Here is a 22,897-nt window from a genome sequence, read left to right as displayed (position 1 = left end):
TGTTGGTAGAGGAGGAGAGAAGGATGTCTCACTCTGACAGTTTCTCTGGAGCTCCTGGCGTCGAGCAGTTTATGTCTCACACAGAAACCGGCATCAACCAGACGAACCAATGAAAGGATCACACCTGGGCGACTGTTTCAAAGACGCCCGAAGCCTGCTGATATAAAACTACTCGGATTTTCAGAATAAAAACAGTGTTTGTATAACAAAAACCCAAATTATAAGAATAAGTCCGAGTTACGACTTTAAGGCGTTACTCGAGATGCTGTTTGTGAGTCACTCAGGCACTACTGTGTATTTTATCTAGATCAATATCTAGAGTTTCGGCACAGTTATATGTTTAAAATTCAAATATATTAACACTAATATCCAGACCTCCCTCTCACCTGCCACCCTCTGCAGCTCTTCTATGATGACCCTGTGCAAAAACACCCCACTTAGGAGTTATTTAGAAGATTTACTCTGAAGAAAACAAACTGGAGGCCTGATTAAAGAATCTGGTGCCACAACCTGGAGCCATGCCTTATCAGCATGGGCTTATCAGCATGGGCTTATCAGCAAGCACCTCGTGGCCAAGACTTAACCCACGGACCCTGACTGGGCTCTGCCCGAGTGAACTGCATAGTAGTGATGTGTCCTGTGTGTCGAAGCGTCGAATCGTGTGTCGGGTAATCTCGGGGGCGTGTCTGTGAAGCGCAGATCCTATATCTATACAGATCTATACAGATCCTATAATCTGATTTCTGTCTTTTAGTTTATTAAAAAGTGAAGCGCCAAATACTAGTTTGTGTCATTATCCAGATGTACATAAGCATGATTACACAGGTACTAGCGGGTTTTGATTATCGATTAAAATCGATTCTAGCTTGGATAACGTGATATCGATTCATTAAAATTCTGAATCGATTTTTAATATAAATATTACTACATTTCAACCACCACCAAACAGCTAAAACAGTAAATGAGAGCAGGTACACCAATTGTGCACAAAGACGTGCAGACGTACAAAAACACAAAGCGCTGACGCGTCAGAATCAGTGAAATGTCGCCTTTCTCACCAGACAGCACGGACACGGTCGGGGCTGAAAGCCGACAGCTCACTGATTCTAATCTAAGACATCTGCTGTGATGCTTACACATTAGATAAAGTCTCGAAAGTGTCAGCTTTCTTTTTATAGTTATAAAAATATGCAAATGTACTGATCTATGATCTGAATTATACTATTGACTGACTGTCTGAGGCTAACAGTTACACAATCATACCAAAACTCTGTCCTGATAGTTTCCACTTTCTCTTTTGTATCACACATACTGAGACAATATTCAGGATAAATAACCAAGAAAACAATTTATTTATTCAGTTTAGAGGTTTACACATCATTATAATCACAGAGCCTTCACTTGAATTGTCCACTTGATGGCGCAGTAGAGCAAATGAATCATCACAATGCTTCAAAACCATGAGTCGACCAATTGGGTGGAAAGCTTCAGTTCATCATGAGGCTTCATCTCACCATCACTACTGCATAGGTCCACCCCACCTGTGGGTCAATAACCAACATATGGGTACTGGCAGTCAAATTGAGGCTTATTTTATTTTATTATCTTTTTTTATTTTACAAAGAGAACCTGTACATATATACAAAATCGCGCGTGTATATTTGTTCGGCTTTGTATTTTATCTTTCAATACTTTTTTTTGGCACACGTGACCTTCCATATAATGGTCGTCCCTTCTTGCGCCCCGTTTTCTCCCACAGCGTGAGACCTCCTGCTCGCCGCTCCTGTCTCTGCAGTTCCTGGACACCTCGCATATTACACGAAGTATTTTTCTCCTCCGGTTGTTCCTCCGCAGCCTCCTCTCTCCTCCAGCCCAGTATTTGTCGGACGGCCCCGGCGCTTTAGGCCGCGCAGTACGTCGGAGAACGGGAGCTCCGGTGGGGTCTAAACTGAGAGCGGGGCTAGCTGGTGGGCTAACGGAGTGTTAGCCGAGCAGGCAGCGGTGTAAGGGCTCGGTTCGCAGGGCAGCACAGGGAGCGCAGCATGGCCGTGGGGGACCTCAGCAAGACGAGAGAGGAGAAGACAGCGACCCGCGGTCAGAGTGAAGGTGAGCAGTCCTCGGAGGGAGAGCCGAGAGCTGGGATAACTTCACACGGCCCTCACGGCTCCGAGCCTGGGTCAGTGGGTGAATTAGACTCGGAGGGATGGAGAGCTTAAAAACAATGAAATTGAACTTAACATAAATTAAATATAATAAAGTTTCTCGGTCTGTTTTAGCAGAGTGGTGGAGGCTAGCTAACTACCTGCTAAGCCAACCAGAGTAAACAGACTTAACGACGACTTCAAACTAGTTAACCAGAAACATTAAACGGTGTGCTAGCTAGCTAGCTAATGCCGATAGTCAGGTGTTTATTAAATAAAACTTTAGGTGATTTTAAACGAGTGAAAAATAAACAGCAGCCTCAGCAGGTAGCGGCTAACTCAGCAGCTAACTAGTCCGTGTCTGTTAATGGGCTCTTGCCTGGCTGCTAACGCTAACACACTGCCATGATCAAGGTGCAGTGTGAAGGTGTGTTAGTGAGCGACGGCTGGTGACGTGGACTTTTAGCCCAGCGGAGTTTGTGGTTTAAACACTCACACACACGGCTATTCCTCTGCAGAGAACACACACTCCACTGTGCTCACCCCCTCCTTCTTAGTGTGTGTGTGCGTGCGCGTGTATGTGTGTGTGTGTGTGTGCATGGGCTCGCAGGCCGGGCCAGCCACGGAGACCTCAGAGCTAGGTGCACTCAGGTAGAAACTTCCAGACACACCCTGGGAGTAGCAGAGAACCCGTTCTAGCTGATAAACGGCTCCGAATTGTTTAAAAATGTTGACAAACGCCACACCTTTGGCACACCTGAGTGGCTTCACACACCTTAGGACCAGAAATAGACACAGCATGCAAACAGCCACCAGAAGAAGTTCCAAGGAGGAAAAACTGGTCTACTGTTCCATACTTCCACAACAGACATGTTCCCACTGGGCCACTGTGGTTTTACTGGTCTGCATGAAGCCGACATATTCATTACTGCATACACAGAAAAGCAAACAGCTGTGTGATGCTCTTGTTGAGTCTATGCCATGAAGAATTAAGTCAGGTATGAATGTAAACAGGGGTATTAGCAACATGTGCTTAATAAAAAACCTGCGCTCTTGGTAACGAAGCCTGCTTGGCGTGCAGACATGAGTGAAACCTGCACCACCAACACCACCACTTTCCTTCAGTGTCTCTCAACAAGGTGAAGGTGATGCTGCCTTCCTCCTCGGCTGTTTCCCATGGCCATCTAACGGACCGCATTGGACCCTTTGACGGGCTGGTCCTGGCCCCCATGCTGCATGTTTGACACCCCTACAGTACAGTGTTAAAGTTGCTTTCAGATGGAAGTAAAAGATAAGAAAGCTGCTCCTGAGAATCAAGTGAGTGTATCACTGATGGATTAAAAACTTTTGTATTTTGTGGCCCACAAAATACCCCTGAAGCAGTCACATGATCCTAAAGCAGAGCACCTAAACTCTGCTGCTCTTTTGTAAAATCTCTTCCTCGTGTGAAAACTGTGGTGAAGCTTATGGTGAGCCCTTGTCCTGTAGTTAACAGACGGTTGAAGTACATCAGCCTGGCTGTGCTCGTGGTCCAGAATGCATCGCTCATCCTCAGCATCCGGTACGTCCGCACGTTGCCAGGCGACCGCTTCTTCACCACGTCGGCCGTGGTGATGGCGGAGGTCCTGAAGGTCCTGACGTGTCTGGTCATCATCCTACTGCAGAAGAGACGTGAGTAAATCCTACTGAGCTGCTTTCTTGGCTGTGGAGTTCGAAGAGTTAGTTGTAGCCTCGCAGGCTTTTGTAGCTGTTTGAAAAAACTGCATTAATTGATTAACTGATCAAAAATACTTAAAAAGATATAATTGATTAATCATCTTAAGGAACTTAAGACATGCCGAGCTTCTCTTTACAGTGTTTGATAGACAAAATAATTAATTTATTTTAGGAGATGATATGAAAATGAGTTACTTGGTTAATTACAGGAATATTCTTTGCTTGCAGTGAGGGACGGCTTTAAATTCAAATAGCGATTTGATTTGGGTGGAGTTAAAACAGCCCTGACCAACAAAGCAACAGCTTCCTCGTGTTATAATTATTCATACTAAATAAATACTCCAAAAAACTAGTAATTCTATTTAAAACTAACAAGAGAAATTATTTACATTTCATTATGTTTAACCCCAGTTTGGGTATAAGATGCAAAGCAGCCTCCTAACACTAGGGGGCAGCACCCCATCCCTCAATTTTGGGCCACTCACTCGAGCATGGTTTACTTTTTATTGCTGTCATCATAGACCTGAGCTGCTTTAGAGGCTACGATCAAAGATCAGCAGGTACAAAACCAGCCTTTAGCTCCGCCCCTTTCTCTCTGCAGTAAACGTGAAGGAGATGGTGTACTTCCTGATCGACGTCATCGTGGTTCAGTACAAAGACACTCTGAAGCTCGCCGTTCCTTCTCTCATCTACACTCTGCAGAACAACCTGCAGTACGTGGCCATCTCCAACCTGCCGGCCGCCACCTTCCAGGTCAGACCGCGTTCACAGAGAAGGCGCTCGAACCCGCCTCGTCTCTGCATGTCTGTTGTTATCGAAACAGCCGGGTGATTGACGGGTTTGTCGATCGACCGAAACATTTGGCATCTTTTTATAAACTGAAAGGTTTAATCAAACCAATAAGTGTTCTGGATCTGCTGTCATTTGATTCTAGTCGGACATAATCAATATTTCAACAGGAATGAAACTTCTAATAGTAATTTTATTTTATACTCTTCATATTTTTGGCATTTTTCAGATATTTTAGGAGCAATTTTCTTTACACGTTACTATCTTGAGCTGCCAAGTTCTTTAATAACTTGTAAAACTTTTAATGCACAGACTTGCAGACGCTGAGATTTAATAAAGGCTTCAGATTTGTGTACATTCGCTTAAACACAGTTAAATGGTGACTTCCTTTCCCTCCCTCAGGTGACCTACCAGCTGAAGATCCTCACCACGGCTCTGTTCAGCGTGCTCATGCTCAGGAAGTCTCTGTCCAGAGTTCAGTGGATTTCTCTGCTGCTGCTGTTTGGCGGAGTCGCCATCGTGCAGGTGAGCCACCGCCACCTGCCGTTCCCAGAAGCCCTGAAATTTGAAGTTAACAAATCAGGCGGCTGCTTTGTGTGGCCACAGTTCACAGAGAGGTTTAACCCTTTAAGACCTACCATAGAACCAAGTCCGCCAGAGCTTATATTATATTTTTACATGCTGTGGAGCCATTTTTGGGAGCATTTCAAGTTGCTATACATCAATACAACCATTACAGCCCAGATTTTAATAATATGTCTGCATTAAGTGCATAGTAATTACATAAATTGCAAAAAAGTGCAATAAACTACAAAAAAATTAAAAATCGTTTTTGTTTTTTAACATATATTTCTAGTTAGAAAAATTTAAGAGGCTTATCCCTCAAAACTGTAAATACAAAAAAGTTGCACAAAATAGTTTCCCACCACAGGAAATTTATTTTGAGTGTCTTCATAGTTTTATTTTTGAAATACACCAATTTTTATACACTGCAGGAAAAACGAAAAGAAATATTATAATGCAAATTTGCAAAAAAGCAGCATATGCATCAAAATAAACTATTTCCAGCAGTGCAATATGAGTCCTAAGCATCCCAGAAACCACACAGAAAGTCATAAAGTCAAAGATAACTTTTAAAAACACCAGTATAGGCTCATTGAGGCCTGGACGGTAAAAAACTATATTTCTGCGAAAATGACGTCACTTCCGGTTTTGGGCAGGTCATGGCGGACATGCGATAATTCACGCTGACGTCTATTCCAACGTAGGAAGTGTTATGAACAGCTGATCGGATCAGCAAAGCGTGTTTCTGGAATATTATGTTTTTGTTGCTGCAAGTGCTTTTTATGCAGTTTTTGCAAAGCTATATGTGGAAGGAAACTGTGACCGAGGACAAGCTGATGGCATAAGATGTAAGTACAACTCCTCCGGTTTCATATGCAAAAAAAATTATTGCGCTAGCTCACGTGGTTGCAGAGCTACCGGGATTTAAAAATAGTTACGCAAAACAGAGCGTGCAGCTCTGACCGGCTTTAAAGGTTTGAGAGCGTCTCTGCGGTTTCTGTGGCTCCAACTTTTAATGCTGAAATGAGCTGCTGCGTTTGTGACGTAGGTGAGGGGGCAGAAAAATGCGGTGGGAGGTGAACAAACGGGCGTAGTTAAGCTCTTCAGTCGTAATCGTGTGGGAACCTTTCAGGGACGACGTTCCCCGTAAACATGAAGCTCGAACGCTAACCGATGCTGACGCATTGATCATCTCTCTGCAGGTGCAGCAGGAGGGCAACAAAGAGGCGTCGGTGAAGGACACCTCCACTCAGAACTACACCGTGGGCTTGGTTGCCGTGGTGATCAGCTGCTTGTCGTCAGGATTTGCCGGCGTGTACTTTGAGAAGATCCTGAAGGGCAGCTCCGCCTCCGTGTGGGTGAGGAATGTGCAGCTGGGAATCTTCGGCACGGTGCTCGGCCTGCTGGGACTCTGGTGGAATGACGGCGCCGCCATCGCCGAGCGTGGCTTCCTGTTTGGGTACACCAGCATGGTGTGGTGCGTCATCTTCAACCAGGCGTTCGGCGGGCTGCTGGTGGCCGTGGTGGTGAAGTACGCCGACAACATCCTCAAGGGCTTCGCCACCTCCTTCTCCATCATCGTCTCCACGGTGACGTCCATCTACCTGTTCGGCTTCCATGTGGACGTGCTCTTCACCGCGGGGGCGGGGCTTGTCATCGGCGCAGTCTACATGTACAGCCTCCCCAAAGCGCCTGCCGGCTCGGCGTCCGCGAGCTCCTCCTCCTCCTCCTCGTCTTCCACGTCCGAGAAGACGGACATAGACGCAGAGATGGAGGCGTTTCTGCCAAAGTCAGTGCTGGTGAAGTGATTCCTGTTTCTGTCTGCTCTCTCTCTTTCGGGCATCTCACTTCCTGTGTGCTCTTGGCGGGGTCAAAGGTCAAACTGGGCATCTATCAGAAAGAAAGAGGTTCATCTGCTGCTCGCTCACCTGCTTCCTCACCCCTCTGATGGCCTCCCGAGTCATCCTCCTCCTGACGTCCTGCTCGCCTTTTCCACACCTCCTCCTGAGCTCAGCCTTCCCTCCTGGCCTCCTTCTTTCCTTACCTCCTAACCTCCTCGCCTCACCTGGACTATAGGATACTGCGCTGTCTCCTCCCCCTTCTTTCTCCTTTCTCTGCACCCCTGAACAAAAAACACAGACCTCCTTGCTTCCTTTCTCCTCCTCCAGTAATGTAAAGGAGGAGAAGATGGCCTCCTCAGACCTAAAAACTAAACCACCAGAGGAGAGCTGCTCCCTCCTGTATCGTCCTCCTTTTTGGAGGATGAGAGGGTGAGGAAGGTTTGGGTTTTTACCCCTCTCTCCCTCTCTTCTATCCTGCTTTTTCCTCCTAATCTCTCCTCTCTCCTCCTCAGAGCTCAGGGAGGCGCGTCTCCTCCCTCTGCTGTCCACATCACAACCTAACTGCTCAAAGCACAACGGCAGCAAGAGGAAGAGAAGGAGGAGGATGAGGAAGGAGCCACAGAGTGTCAGAAACCCTCACCACCCTCAGTCTGTTTTCTCCTCCGCGGCGTCTCGCCAGCTCTGCCTTAAAGCTCTTTAGTAAATGAAAAGAGAATCGCCTTACGCTGAATATCGATCATGTGTTGATTATTGTTGTTGCTGGTGGAAGAACGGCAACCGTAGTCTGATGGAAAGTTTTCACTGTGCAGCCCCCGTACGTTTAAAGTGTGGTGTTTAAATTCCACCTTAAAACAGGAAAAAGGGACGGTTTCTATGGGAACCCGAAGTGTTCAAGCAAATATGTAACTTTGAATAAGTAATTTACATGTTTGTATACAAAATGTACACAGAAGTAAAGTAGCTTGAAGTGATGTAAGAACTTTTCAATAGACGTTTTTAACCCAAAGGAAGTTCAGTGAGAATCACAACAATTTAAAATAAAAACGCAGCATTTGTAAATAAAAGTCACGTAAATAGAAGCAGAATCGGAAAGTTGAAATTTAGAAAGTGATAAAAGTGTCATTATGAAATGCAAGGAAGACAAAACCACAACATTTAATTAATTTCAATCAAAAGGTATATTAAAAATTCAACATTTTGAAACTATTTAGTCTTATTTTATTTTTCTGCAATAATCAAAAATGAACTAAAGTTGTTTATCTGGGCTTTAATGAGCTTTTGGCTCATTTGTAATCGTGTGTTGACTAAAAAAAGCTGAATATGTGGAGAAATCATAGTAATGAAGACTAAAAGCATAAATAACTCTGCTTCCTTTTTTGTCTTTAATTCTGAAGTTCCCGCAGAAGTCTGCTTCCTGTTTGCCCCCAGTGTTGCCCCTTTCCTTTTCTCGGCTGCACAGTGAAAACCTGCGGGGTAAATCGTTGCTCCTCCGGGCGCGTCTCCGCTGAGGGACTGTTTGTGTTGGTGCCTTTTCTCCTCATCTGTACAGAAGCCATACGACTGTGTTGGTGTAAAGTTTGCGGTGTACAGTTACGGGACCGTCCGGGAGGCTTTGCTTTATCTGCAGCTCCCGTGTCGGCGGGGAATGTGCTCGTTGATTGGAGCACCTTTAAACTGCGATCATAACGTGATGTTTGTTTGTTTTCGCCAAAATGTCCTGCCGCAGGCGTCTTGTTGAAGAAGGCGTCCTGCGGTGGCGTCCTGAATGTTTTTTCTGCTCCTGTTTGTCTCGATCATGTCGAGGCGGTTGTGGATTTTTATCTTTGTGTGTGTCTGAGCTGCTTCTCGGTGTTTACGTCGTTCAGCTTTGGGAGGAGAGGTTGAGTCGTTTTGGTCTCCTGATCTCTGCAGCAGGTTAAGATTCTGTGATCACAGCGAGTTTCGTTTTTCCTCACATCCACCACCGTCGCCGTGTAGCCGTTTGCCTCTGTTGTTGTTGATTTAAATCCTGCCAGCACTTGACGTGACCCCGTCTCTTCACGCTGGCCTGTTCGAGCCCCCGAGTGGACTGATTGGTCCGTTAACACTCTCCGTTATCAGCCATCAAAACATCTGTGTGGAGAAAAGAAAAAGCTCTAAATTAAGGAGCTGGAAGGAAAGCTAGCTGTGTGCGGATAAAATGCTCCATCTTTAAAGTTTTTATACAGGCACAGCATTTACTGACCTACATTTCATTTAAAGCAGTTTACAGGTTAAAATATAAATCTACTAATAAATTCTACTAAAATCTTGTTGATTAAGCAGCTTAGCATAAGTGAAGTGAGACGGTCTGCACTTCAGGCTCTTGTCACCACAGCACCGTAACTGCAGCTCATGACAAACTGCAAGATGCAAACTGATGCTTATATGAAGCTATTCACTATAACTGTTTCAGGCTTCACAATACACTACACATATATGCTGATTGACAGTTGCTGCTCTCATGAGTCGGCAGCGGTGTCATGTTAACACCACCCACCACCAGTTTGGGCTGCAGCAGCGCCCCATTGCGCTCTCTGTGCAGCAGGAAGTGGATACAAAGGGGAAAGGGAGACGGATGCTAGCAGGCGTGGTTCTGTCACGCTCGGCTGTGTCACAGTAAACACGTATAACCAAATAAGACGTGTGACTGTGGAGGCTAACCTGCCTGAGGGGAAGGTGCGCTCTGCACATTAATCTGGCTTTGTGTGCGTGGTGTTAAAGTGCCACACATTAAGTGCGTCTTAGATTTGTTCCTCGCAGCAGCTCTGCAGATCTGTAAAAGCTTCTTACTTAAAAAGGTTTTTTTTCCCAGTGGAATATTTTTCTTGAAAATGTTGCCAGTTTAAACTAAAGTAGTTACAGTTCTCCTCACTTACAGTTAAACATAAACCACTGATGTGTAAAGATGACAAACTCTCAAATACAAGTTCACTAACTAAACCTCTGATAGATGTTTTTATTGTGTCAGAAAAAAACTCAATTAAACCTAAAGTGGGATAAATGTAGCTCACAGTCTGAGCTCGATCATTTCACGAGAAACTGACCTGAGGACGGAGAAACACGGAGACACAAACACGAAGCCACATCTCCCAAAGCATAAAAATGAACTTTAATTATTTTTCCGATTTCTTATCATAACGATTGAAGGCTCTTTTTCTGTTTTCAGTGTAAGATTATCAAATCAAACTGTGAAGGGACAAAAAAATGTTACTTTTATTTTCGGTTTTTGTAAAACAAGCAAACAACAAACCTCCAGCTGACACTTTCTCTCTGGAAGTCTGACATGAATATCTATCATACATAATAATATATAAGCTGTTTTTAATTTAATGTGGGAATCTTTGGGGTGGTGGTGAATGAAAGGAAGAGGAAACCCAGCAGGAAGCTTCAGATTTCAGCCAGAAGAAGCTTTTTGTTCTAAGCTCTTCTTAATGACATAAATTTCTAGTGAAAGTGAGTCCTTTGAGTTCTGTGCGGCTGATAAAGGATCATTTCTGCACTTCTGTTATGAATTGATTGTTGTAGATGATCATTTTAATCTCAATCTGACATTAAAATGTCTTTATGTAGACATATCGGCTGATTTATATCAGAGGGATTATGATGGGATGTTTATTTTTCATTAAACATCACATCATAAACTTTACATCTTTTTTTTCCATCAACGTTTTCTTGTGAAAATATAAACTTGAATCCCGATTTTCTCTCTTGCAGTGGCTTTTTCCACCTTTTTAGAATAACAAGACAACATTGATTCTTCTTTATTCACTCGAGGTAGAAACAGTGATAAACATCTACTTCTGCTCTGTAAAATAATCCTGTCACATCTTACAGATTCATTGTCGTTTGTTCCTCTTTACGTTTATTTTACCTTATTTTTCTCTACATTAAAAACTAAAATATTGCAAATTATATAAAATAAATTTTATATAGAAAATGATATTGACACAGGCTGATATCATTTTATTTAATTACATGAAAATCCATATTCATTTGATTTGATTTTTTCAGCACAGGCTGAAATGCAGATTCTTGAACTTCAAAGTCAGTTTCCAGGTGTCCTCTCCGCTGACGCTCTGCAGCGCCTCCTGCTGGCAGCTTTAAACCACATCCTCGGATCAGATCCTGCTGCGGTCGTTTGTCCTCGGTGGAGATCTGCCTGCAGGTTCTGGTTTAGTTTCCTCTTCCTGTTGGTTTGAGTTTGTGTGAAATCTGTGTGAGCTGGTTTCATCTCTGATCTGTTTGCACTTGATTGTTGATTTGTATCAATGCCTCTGAATTTGTAAATACTTCCTTTGATAAAAGTTTTATATAAATGAAGACATGGACTAAAAACTGTGCGGTTTGTCTTAATTTAAAGATCAGTGATAGTGAACGACACACAGAGGCTGTATCCCAATTCAGGGTCTGCAGCCTTAAAGGCCGCATTTTAAGGCCGATTACGTCACAGCGACGCGACGAAGGCTGTCCGAAATGCGGCCCTCAAATGCGTCCTTCATTTCCCTGAATTTTAAGGACGTGGCGGTGTCGCTACCCGATCCGTACCGGAAACCCGATAGGTACCCCGCATGCGCAAATCTTACGTCACTTCCTCTCTTTGCCAAAATTGCGACATTCAATATATTTGAATGACACGGTTAGCGCCCAGTTAGCTCTTAGCATTTCTCAACAGCTCTGCCTCCTTTTCGACTACCGGGACATTTAAACAATGGATAATCCGTATCCGCAACAAATTTTTTTTTTCTCCTCAACAGAAAGCGTCCCCCGATTGAACAACAGCCTCGTAAAATAAGAACAATGGCGCCTAATGACAGAGTTAATAATACAGACTTTGTAATATGTCACGTGAAGATTCAGCAGCCAGATTAAGTGTTTACTGGCAATTGACAGTGATAGCCGACATCATCATCACTATTCCAACAATCCTCTCCACACAGACAAGCATAAACACACTCGATTATCACTAAATCAAATTTAACACACGTTTGTAATGACGCCAATTCACTTTACAATAGGGTTCATTCGCTCGGTCAGCAGGTGGCAGTATCCTCGTACACTGGGGCGTAAACTGCCATTAAACGAACAGAAGAAGAAGAAAACATCTGCACATGCGCGGTACGGATCGGGTAGACCCGATTTGTACGGTCCGACTTTGCACATGCGCAGTAAGGATTGGGGAGTACCGATCCGTAACTACCTTTTTATTTTTCGTTTTTGTCTACATTGTACTGAAATGCGTCATTATCGCAAACATTTTAAGATATACTTATTATTCTTAACATCTTAACAGATACTCTGACCCGTAACTATCGTAAAACGCTACGACCGGAAGTAGACACCTTTCGCGCATGCGGGGTACCGATCGGGTTTCCGGTACGGATCGGGTAGTGACAGGCGGTGTAGACTTCGTGGCCCAACATATCCCAGAATGCACAGCGCGGTGGTGGGTGTGGATAATTTTGCCGAAAAAAACGGCGGATTAGGGGCACCCTAAGAGTAAACTTTAAGTAAGTACTGAATATTATGTCACTTATTTATGTGCAAAATGTTTAATAACGAAGAACATTAAAACATTACTGTTGGCCACATGTCGGCAAAGTTATGTGACATTAGTGACGTTTGTACTAACTTGGTTTTAAAGCCTTAAATATACGCCTTAAATATACGCCGTTCAATAGCTGAGCTTAATCAGAGAATGATCAAAGCTCATGTAGAAACAAATGAACAAAAGATTTTCTCCTTCATTTCTGTCAAACAAAGCTGTATGAAACGTTTCCCACTGTTAGTATCATGGTTGCTAGGCAACCTGGGCAGCGCAACGGAGGCTAGACCGTCCCATTTCACAAGCCTCGCACTTCCGGCCTTAGCGGTCTTTAAGTACACGGCCCTTGAGGATCGTTGAGGCTGCTACTTTAAGGCTGCAGACCCTGAATTGGGATACAGCCATAGTCTGCTCTCAGGTTAGAGAGACGATTTCTGAGAGTATTCGGAAAACTTCGGGAAAAAATCTGGGAATTTAGAAGATACAATCATGGAGAAAAAAAAAAGTCTGGACTTCACAAGTCTTTGACCCTCTGTGGGAGTCGGCAGGTAAGGTGTGATATTCCAGCCTTTTATTCCAAATATGGAGACTTTAGTCTTCTTTCTCCCAGTTTTCTCCCAACAGTTAGGAGAACGATTAGTGTTCAGTCTTCTGGAAATCCTCCTCTGTATAAAATAACGCAGCTCTGTCAGAGAGAGCAGAGCGCAGGGAAAATATGAGACGCTGGTTTAAACCAACAACACTGTATTTAAACATAAATATTAATATAGACATATTTGTGATAAGTTTTGAGGTTTTTTTTAATTTATGAAAACCTGTTAAATTGCGAAAAGAACATTTTAAATCTTTTTTTCTTTCTAATTTATTACTTTTTGGATATTTTGAGGGTTTTTTCAGCTTACATTTTTTTAAACAATATTTATTTTTATACATAATATGACGTTATAAAAGTTATCAGAAGTGATCACCGTCTTTATGCGGACATGTGGGGGAATCGGTCCTCAGGTTTAGTTGGATCCACGAAACTTTATCAGGCTAAAGAATTTTGTTCGTCCTTCAGTAAAATGATTTTTTCTGGTAGCGCTAAAAACACCGACTGTAGGGAGATAAGTGGCGGTTTTTTAAACGCTTATTGTTAAAGCCTCCTGTAACAGTAATGTTGTGTAACTGTAGCTTATTATTTTACCTGTAATTTGTTTTTACGTACACTGACCCAGAGACTAAGTTACATGTAATGTATTATAAGCTACGTCCGGTAGCGTCAGGAGATGTTTCTGTATCATCAAGCTAAAAGAAAGCTCATTTGTACAATACAATTACAATACAATTTTATTTATATAGCACATTTAAAAACCACAGGTATGCCAAAGTGCTTCACAGAATGAGTTAAGAGCAATAATAAATACAAATATAAAGCACAAAATACAAAATACATAAATAAAATATACTAACAGGCGGGTGACATAACTAACCAATCATACACCGGGCATAGTAGGCACTAGTGAAGTCCACACACAATGCTGAAGGTTAAAACATTATAAACATTAACAAAGTGATAAAGATAAGTTCCAGTACACTAAAAATGTGGGCTCTAGGAGGCGGGACTAAACAAATAAGTTTTTAATCGAGATTTAAAAGATTGAATTGAATCAGACGCCCGAATAGCTAGGGGGAGGTTATTCCAGAGGTAGGGTGCGACAGCGGCGAATGCGCGGTCACCTCTGGTCTTGAGCCGAGATCTAGGTCCTCATACCTCATACCTTTGTACCTCATACACTTACCAGCCACTTTATTAGGTATACCGTGCTAATACTAGGTTACTTCCAGAATTGCTCTAATTCTTCATGGCAGAGAGTCTATATTGGATCACGAACACTACTCGGAGATTTTGGTCCGTATGGACATGACGGCATCGCTCGGCTGCGCACGCGTGATGTGCGCTACATTTGATCGGGATCAGGTGACTGCAGAGACCGTTTGAGTGCAGTGAATTGATCGTCAAGTTCAAGAAACGACTTTGAGATGGTCTGATCTTTCTGACATGCTGTGCGATCCCGCTGGAAGCAGCCATCTACAGATGGAGCACTGTGGCCGCAAAGGGATGGAGATGGTCAGCAGCAGAGCTCGGGCAGACTGTGGGACGTTTGTGTGGGAAAATCCAGCAGATCATCAGATTCTTAGAAATACTCAGAGCAGCTGGTCTGGCACAGAGTCACGTACTTCCGCTTTCTTCTTCACTCTGATGCTCAGTTTGAACTTCAGCGGGTCGTGTTGATCATGTTGATGTTTGACAGTTTGAAGCCCGAGTTCTTGGCTCATAGAGATTTCTTTTATATACTTTTATGTAATTACCAGAAACTTTGACCATATTTAATATGAATCTCCAAAAGTTGATTCTGTTCATCTGGACGTAGCGTCTGTGAGCTACATCCACATGAACAGAATCAACTTTTGGAGATTTACTTACCTGGATGATTGAGCATTCAACAGAAAACAAGGTCAAACACGAGTCCTGATTGAGTAAAGCTTAAATACTGCAGTGCCCCTGTGATGTAATGAAAAGAAGATTTGAAACATTCAGCGTGTGTTGTAGCAGCCAGGGTGATGTCTTTATCTAACCACCTCCTCCTCCTCCTCCTCCTCCTCCTCCTCCTGCTGTATCTGTTCTGTAGGTCTGCAGGTAAAGAGAAAGGATCCTGAGATGGACCCCTGCCACCACCTGCCTGCTGAGATCCACACATTTCAGAGTGCCCCCAGTTTCACTCAGAACCACAGCACTCCTCCTGCATCTGCTGCACTAAAGCTGAAGTACTGTAGTCACAAATATTCCTCTAATAGTTTTCAGCTGCTTCTCATAAAGAAAACACTCCAGCGTGCACCATTAGGTGATTATTTGCCTTTAACACAACAAGCACAGCCGATAATGAACAACACACCTGTGGTTTGTTACGCTGTGACACTCATCCATATTTTTTATTCAGCCTTTTAAAGATTTCAGGAGCCAAAGAATAAAACTGAGGTGACAGATTTAATCAAAATGAATTAATTTCAAAAGTAAAGGCAAAAAAAAATAAAACCCAAAAACATTTCCTCCAGGAAAGAAAAACATAGAAAAACCAATTTAAAAAAAAAAATCTAAAGGGAACATTATGACACTAAATTAAAAATATTAAATACTAATACTAAATAAACAGTAACACAACTTAAAAAAAAAAAACCTCCTTTATTTTTTAAATAAAGTGGTCTATATCATTTCAAAATAAAATAATTTGTCATTGTTTAAATCTGACAAATTTAAATTTTTTGTATTTTATTAAGTCAATTTTATTGTAGTATATAAATTTAATAAAGAAAATAAGTTTAATATTGGTGATTTCAAAACTGATGACTGAACATTTAGTTTATTTAAACTTGAAAAATCATCAAAGCTCTTTTAGAATAAAATATTATATAAAAAAACCACAAAGATACAGGATATGAAGGAACAACATAAAACAAAATGTTATACTTGAATGACTGATTAGGGATTAATTCAGGCTTCGGGTCACTGAGGGAAGCTGAATGACCACGTTTGTTTGATCGTGACCAAAGGAATCGTTTTTTGGATGCGTTGGAAAGTTTCAGCTGATCGAAGCATAAGAACTAAAAACGTTTCCTGTACGCTCGGTTTGCACCGACTCGCAGTGATCGTTTGATAAAACAGGAAGGATGAGTTAAAAAAGCAGCTCATAGATGGAAGAGAAACCATTTCTCTTAAATCAGATGCTAACATGAAACACTAAACACTCCTGGTAACCGCGAGAACGTCATCAACACGTCAAACGTCTTTTTGAAGTCGCTGACGTTCACGCACAGGACGCCTCTCTGACTCCTTTTCATTGAATGTTTCTGAGGATTTCTACGAAAAGTGCCTTTAAGCGACCGTTTACAGTGTTTCCTCCTCAGCGTGCGACAGTATTTTATGCTTAACAACTGAAAGTTTGACATGTTGTGATTGTAATCGTATTCGACTCTGTGCCTTAAAGATTTCTCTTTTTTTCTGAGATGTTAAAGGAGACCTGTTCTGCTTTTTTCCTTATTTCATGTCATTTTAAATGCCGAAGTCCTGTACTCTAAACACTTCCAGTTTTTTAACAGGAAGTGCACCTCACACATTCTTAGTCCTTCCTCTTTCCCTGAAGTTGACCAATCAGGAGAAACCAAGCTTCAAGTCTAATGCAAAGATGAATTATTTTATGTGAATCATGCAAAGCTACTCTGATAGAGTTCCAGAATAAAAGCTGGAAATAAGCTGAACAGGTCCTCTTAGAGAGAGATCTGAAACTCTTGAGGCCATTAGTTTGAATTCTGTAAAGTGTTTTCATACTAACTGATGTTTCCATTTTTTAAGATATGACAGAGAAATGTTTAAAAAAATAATCTTTGTGAAATTAAACTGATGAAAACGTTCGGTGCCTTTTCATTTCTTATTCAAGAAAAAAATCGATGATGTGTTTTTAAAGGTCACAGACAGTTTTATAGACAGGCCCAGTGTTTTTTTTTAGAGGCTCGGAAATATTTGGGAACGTCTCGAAGCCTCCACCCTGGAGATGCAGTGGTTGATCAGATCGTGAGCCATGTCCCTTATTCTCCGTACTTTCCTTGTTTTCATTCATTTCATTCATCCACAGATTTTTTTCCAGAGCTGTGCCGACTCGTTAAAATGTTTTTCTGGGATGTTTGTTCTTGAGTGTAACGGTGGTTTGCACCGTTTCACAAACCCTCTGTGTTTCCTGTATTCATGAAGGCATCTCAAAGATGCTCATCTTGATTGATTGATTTAAAGATCTGAGGCTGTGCACAGAGGCAGATTTACCAGCTAGTATATTTCTTTGTTTATAAGAAACAGAAACTTGAGCTTAACAAAATTTAATCAGCCCAGATTTGCTCATTATAGTGTAAATTTAGACTTCTTACTGCTGAAATGTAATAGCTGGAGTTTGACATGTAATTTGTCTCAGAGCCACCGGGGGGCGACAGAGGACGTTTTTTGAAAGGGAAGGAGGATGATGACCTTTGGAGATTCAGCTCCTCACTGCAACATGAATCCAGATTTTTATCACAATGGAAACTTAAACAAATCGAACAGAGCCGCCTTCTCATCCGGACTGTGGCTGAATCTGTGGGAAGCTTTATAAAATCCAGGTATTAGGACAAGCCCCAGTTTGTGTCCTGTGGTAGCCAAGACCTCCTCTGGGATCATATAAAGCTGTTAATTTAAATGTTTTACATGAAAACAGTTCCTGGTAAAAAGGAAGGGTATTTTTTTTAAGATCACAGCAAGTTGACTGAGTTGATTGACAAAATATCCTGTGTCATTTTTATTCAAATATAACAACAAGAAAAAAATGTTGAAGCGATGCATATTTATCTTCAGACATCTTATGCTGTTCATCATCTGTTTTTAAATGAGGTCATCATTGTCAGAATGCTCTTGTCTTCGCTGGAATGAAGGAGCAGAGCATCTCTAAGCCCAGATCTGGTCAAACATGGAGCAGACGCGCTGCAGCAGCAGAAGACCACACTGGGGGCTAAACATTGGAAAAACATTTTCTGGTCCGATGAGCCGATTTCTGCTCCAACATTTGGATGTTTGGGCGAAAATTTGGTGTAAACGACATGAAACCATCGATCCTGCTTTGTAGCAACAGTTCAGACTCGTGGGGGTACTGTCTTGGCACACTTTGGGTCCCTAGTAACAGCTAAGCATCATTTAAACGCCACAGCATGCCTGAGTCCTGTTCCTCACCATGTTCATCCCTTTATGACGGCAGGGTACTGTCCTCTGATGGCTGCAGGATGACGCTCATGAAAAAACTCACAAAACTCAGATTATCTCAAACCGTTTTCTTGAACATGACGATGACTTCGCTCTACTCAAACGGTCACTAGATCTCAAATTTATATAATAATATTTACCCCAAAAGTTGATTCTGTTCATCTGGACGTCCAGATGAACAGAATCAACTTTTGGGGATTTACTTACCTGGCTGTATCCATAGATAATAATATTTAATTATTAATTTTGTCAAATGCTTTTGTTACGTCCCTCTGCAGCCCCTAATCTCCTCAATATTTTCAGCTGGTGCTAATTGGCCACACCGAGTCAGGTGTGGATAAAAGCACACCTGAATCAAGCTTCCAGAGAGCTCACTTGTCTTTGCCTTGGTGGCTCCAGCCATTTTAGCCAACCTGCTATTCCATTTTAAGAAAAAACTCTTCCTACTAACACTCTGGTATTCATCTTTTTTAAAATGTATTTATTTATTTTAATGTTGCGGCTTTTGAGCCGGGTTGTAACACTTTTAATGCAATTCAATTTTATTCATACTGCGCCAAATCACAATGACAGTCGACTCAAGGCGCTTTATTTTGTAAGGTGGACACTACAATAATACATAGAGAAAAACCCAACAATCATATGACCCCCTATGAGCAGCACTTTGGCGACAGAGGGAAGGAAAAACTCCCTTTTAACAGGAAGAAACCTCCAGCAGAACCAGGCTCAGGGAGGGGCGGCCATCTGCTGCGACCGGTTGGGGTGAGAGAAGGAAGACAGGATAAAAGACATGCTGTGGAAGAGAGACAGAGATTAATAACAAGTGTGATTCGGCAGAGAGGTCTGTTAATACATAGTGAGTGAGAAAGGTGACTGGAAAGGAAAAACTCAATGCATCATGGGAATCCCCCGGCAGCCTACATCTATTGCAGCATAACTAAGGGAGGATTCAGGGTCACCTGGTCCAGCCCTAACTATATGCTTTAGCAAAAAGGAAAGTTTGAAGCCTAATCTTAAAAGTAGAGATAGTGTCTGTCTCCTGAATCCAAACTGGAAGCTGGTTCCACAGAAGAGGGGCCTGAAAACTGAAGGCTCTGCCTCCCATTCTACTTTTAAATACTCTAGGAACAACAAGTAGGCCTGCAGAGCGAGAGCGAAGTGCTCTAATAGGGTAATATGGTACTACAAGGTCATTAAGATAAGATGGGGCCTGATTATTTAAGACCTTGTATGTGAGGAGCAGGATTTTGAATTCTGGATTTAACAGGAAGCCAAAACAGGAGAAATCTGCTCTCTCTTTCTAGTCCCTGTCAGGACTCTTGCTGCAGCATTTTGGATTAACTGAAGGCTTTTCAGTGAGTTTTTTGGACATCCTGATAATAATGAATTACAGTCGTCCAGCCTGGAAGTAATAAATGCATGAACTAGTTTTTCAGCGTCACTCTGAGACAGGATATTTCTAACTTTAGAGATGTTGCGCAAATGGAAGAACGCAGTCTTACATATTTGTTTAATATGTGCGTTGAAGGACATGTCCTGGTCAAAAATGACTCCAAAGTTCCTCACAGTGTTACTGGAGGCCAAGGTAATGCCATCCAGAGTAAGAATCTGCTTAGATACCATATTTCTAAGATTTTCAGGGCCGAGTACAATAACCTCAGTTTGATCTGAATTAAGAAGCAGAAAGTTAGCGGCCATCCAGTTGGAGATTTTTTTAAATAAACATAATAATGTTGATTTATTATCGACAAAATCCCAGTCAGGAACTTTCTAGATTTTCCTGAGGTGGTCCATGTGGCACTCTAGTTTTGTAAAAATATTTAATAATTTAAAAGAGGACATCTTTAATAATCTGAGGATGATTTGAAAGAGCACCTAGGCTGTGATTTCAGAAGGAGGAGTGGTGTAGAATACTATCATATAGTCATAAATACATATTAGTTGCCGGGGGGAAATTCATGCAATAGGAATTAATGCATAGAACAGCTTTCATGTCCAATGCCCTATGATGGAAATGTGAGTCAGATAAAGGAATGATTGATTAAAAGTTGCAACACCTTCCCAGGAAAGCCTCTCCCACCTCCTTTGTTCTTTGAAACCACAGAAAGGTTACAGTTTATGTTTATCAGGATTGGTGATGAGCTGGGCCTCTTCCAAGTGTGGAGGCGTATAGTTCCTATAGTTCCCATAGTTCCTGGCAAAGTTTAGTCAAATTCCCGTACATAATGCCAGAGTTACTAATGAGAAAATGTCACCCATCAGGGTTTCATTCAAGCATTGGGCTGTGTTGAAAAGGACAGCTGTGAAGGAGAATAAGAAGTGAGACAAAGAGAAGCTTAGTGATGAGACGGCACTGAACTTAATAAACTACAAAGTCCTGACTACAAAAAGCTAATCTGAGGTCCTGGAAGAGACGACCAGTGGAAAAAGAATCCAAGGTGGTAATTTTTTATTTCAAAAAAGGAAGAAATCATGAATCAACCTGCTTTGGTGACTTCAGATACACTGAAGAAGAGATGACAGTCTTGTAGGAGATGGACACAAATCGCTGCTCTTTGCTACCCTCCTGGCTGATTTTTCTCTAGTTTTGCTTTTTATCAGCGTCCTTGTCACGACTGCAGGTGTAGAAGTGAAGATTATGGCATGAACAGGGTGATAATCTCATGTCTTCCCCTTTCATAGAGGATGCTCCAGTCTGTCCTCCGCTAAAGGAGGAAATAAAAGAAGCACTGAGGCAGATTTCTGTTGTGTTTGGAGACTTGGACCTGCTTTTAATGTGGCTTCCATGCGGATACTTCAGGGTAGAGCTGGGCGATATGGCCTAAAATTCATATCGCGATATAATTTGAAGCATGTGCGGTAACGATATATATTGCGATATATTCTTTTGTTCTGTATAACGTATTTTCCACACTATAAGCCACACTTAAAATCCTTAAATTTTCTCAAAAATCGAGAGTGTGCCTTATGTATGAATTCTGGTTGTGCTTACTGACCTCGAATCGATTTGGGCAGAAATCTGTTAAAAAATGTTTTAGTACAACTTTGGTAAGCCGCACTGCTTGATGGATTGTCAGAGCATTGCGGCTGCCGTAGTGAGGAGCTTCGCGGAGTAATCTGGGTCCAAAACTCCGTCCGCTTCAGGTCCCAAAGTCAAACGAACACTGAGAGTTAAAAACGGTCTAAATTATTTCATCTTTAATAAAAATGATCAGCGTTACTGGTTTACCAGGTGTAACAATTAAGTTTAACATCCAGGCATCCATGAAAACAGAAGTTATTAAATTTAACGGAGTTAGAAGTTAACAGGAAGTTAGCTCGCTAGTTTCCACCTAAACATTTCATACCATGTTCTGACTGAGAGATTTCTGAAAAAAATAAAACGTACAGCTCTGCTACTTCCAACATAAATGAAGACAGAAAACTAAACAGCAGTGGCGTTTGTAGGGTTACTGAAGTTGGACTACCTGGTATATAATGTTGTGCTACGTGATTGCTAGCGACACAGCTATGTTAGCATAGCATTAGCACAGTGAAGCTGGAGGATGAACTCTAGGGTTGCCAACCGTCCCTTAAAAGGAATCGTCCCGTATTTAGAAACAAAAGTACACGTCCCGTATTGAGCTGAAAAGGGACGCACTTTGTCCCGTAATACAGTGAGAATCAAAAGCAGTAGTGATGGGTCGTTCGCGAACGAAATGGCTCTTAGAGCCGGCTCTTTGAAGTGAACGACGCGAGCCGGCTCCTTATTGCGAGCCGTGAGGTTGTTTTTTTTGTTGTTTTTTTTTTCCTTTCTCTCACCCTCTCTCTCGCCCTTTTTTCCGCTAAACTCCACATGCGCGGCCTGTACTTTGCGCTGGGCAGAGGGGGGAGGGGCGTTAGTTACACTGGCAGTAGCACAGGAACAGAGCCAGAGAGAAAGAGAGCGAGGGACAACAACGTCACATTAGAAAGGTATAGTAATCATCCGCTATTTTCAGTTGCAGATGATAAAGGATTCAGAAATCATGCAGGCCCATATGACAGAGAATGTGCATCTTCTTTTTGTTTTCATATTTTAATTTATATTTAATTGTGTTGTGGTTTGCAGTGTTTTGTGTTGTTTCACTTTAAATATGTAAAAGGAAAAAGCTAAAAATTTAAATAGTTAAAATTTGAAATGTGAATAGTTGATTTTTGTATTATATGATTTATTTATTACATTTTATGCGGAGTGAATAAATAAAAGTATATTTACGGTGGCCCCTAGAGACAAAGCACAGACAAACTCCAAAACACGTACAAACTCCTAAGCATGTACAAACTCCAAAACGCGTAAAAACTCCAAAACATGTACAAACTCCAAAACGCGTACAAACTCCAAAACACGTACAAAGTCCAAAACACGTACAAAACACAACAGAAGTGCTCCAGGTTTCTAGGGCGCAGTGTTGAGCTTTTGTTACCCAGTGGCTACACAAGCCAG

The 22,897-nt window shown here is 42.0% G+C and overlaps 1 protein-coding gene across 3 annotated transcripts; it reads left to right on the top strand.

Annotated features, from left to right (window-relative positions):
• The first annotated feature begins 1,812 nt into the window (after positions 1 to 1,812).
• Positions 1,813 to 21,022, top strand: slc35a2 (solute carrier family 35 member 2). 3 transcript variants are annotated; one of them, XR_014871388.1, is made up of 6 exons: positions 1,813 to 2,106; positions 3,630 to 3,812; positions 4,459 to 4,610; positions 5,049 to 5,171; positions 6,413 to 7,480; positions 7,564 to 10,877. XR_014871388.1 is itself a non-coding variant. In XM_085144535.1 (6 exons), exons 1-6 carry the CDS (start codon positions 2,043 to 2,045, stop codon positions 15,312 to 15,314), a joined length of 1,137 nt encoding a protein of 378 aa, XP_085000661.1. In that variant the 5' UTR covers positions 1,813 to 2,042; the 3' UTR covers positions 15,315 to 21,022. The 3 variants fall into 3 exon arrangements, 2 of the variants coding, with proteins under 2 accessions (XP_085000661.1, XP_085000660.1); XM_085144535.1 differs by lacking the exon at positions 7,564 to 10,877 and adding an exon at positions 15,287 to 21,022 and having other exon boundaries at positions 6,413 to 6,999; XM_085144534.1 differs by having other exon boundaries at positions 1,814 to 2,106; positions 6,413 to 6,999.
• The last annotated feature ends 1,875 nt before the right edge of the window (positions 21,023 to 22,897 follow it).

The sequence above is a fragment of the Neolamprologus multifasciatus genome, chromosome 20 (assembly GCF_963576455.1).
Source record: "Neolamprologus multifasciatus chromosome 20, fNeoMul1.2, whole genome shotgun sequence".
Classification (NCBI taxonomy): domain Eukaryota; kingdom Metazoa; phylum Chordata; class Actinopteri; order Cichliformes; family Cichlidae; genus Neolamprologus; species Neolamprologus multifasciatus.
Note: the sequence above shows the minus strand (reverse complement) of the source record. Positions and strands in the feature narration are given on the sequence as shown.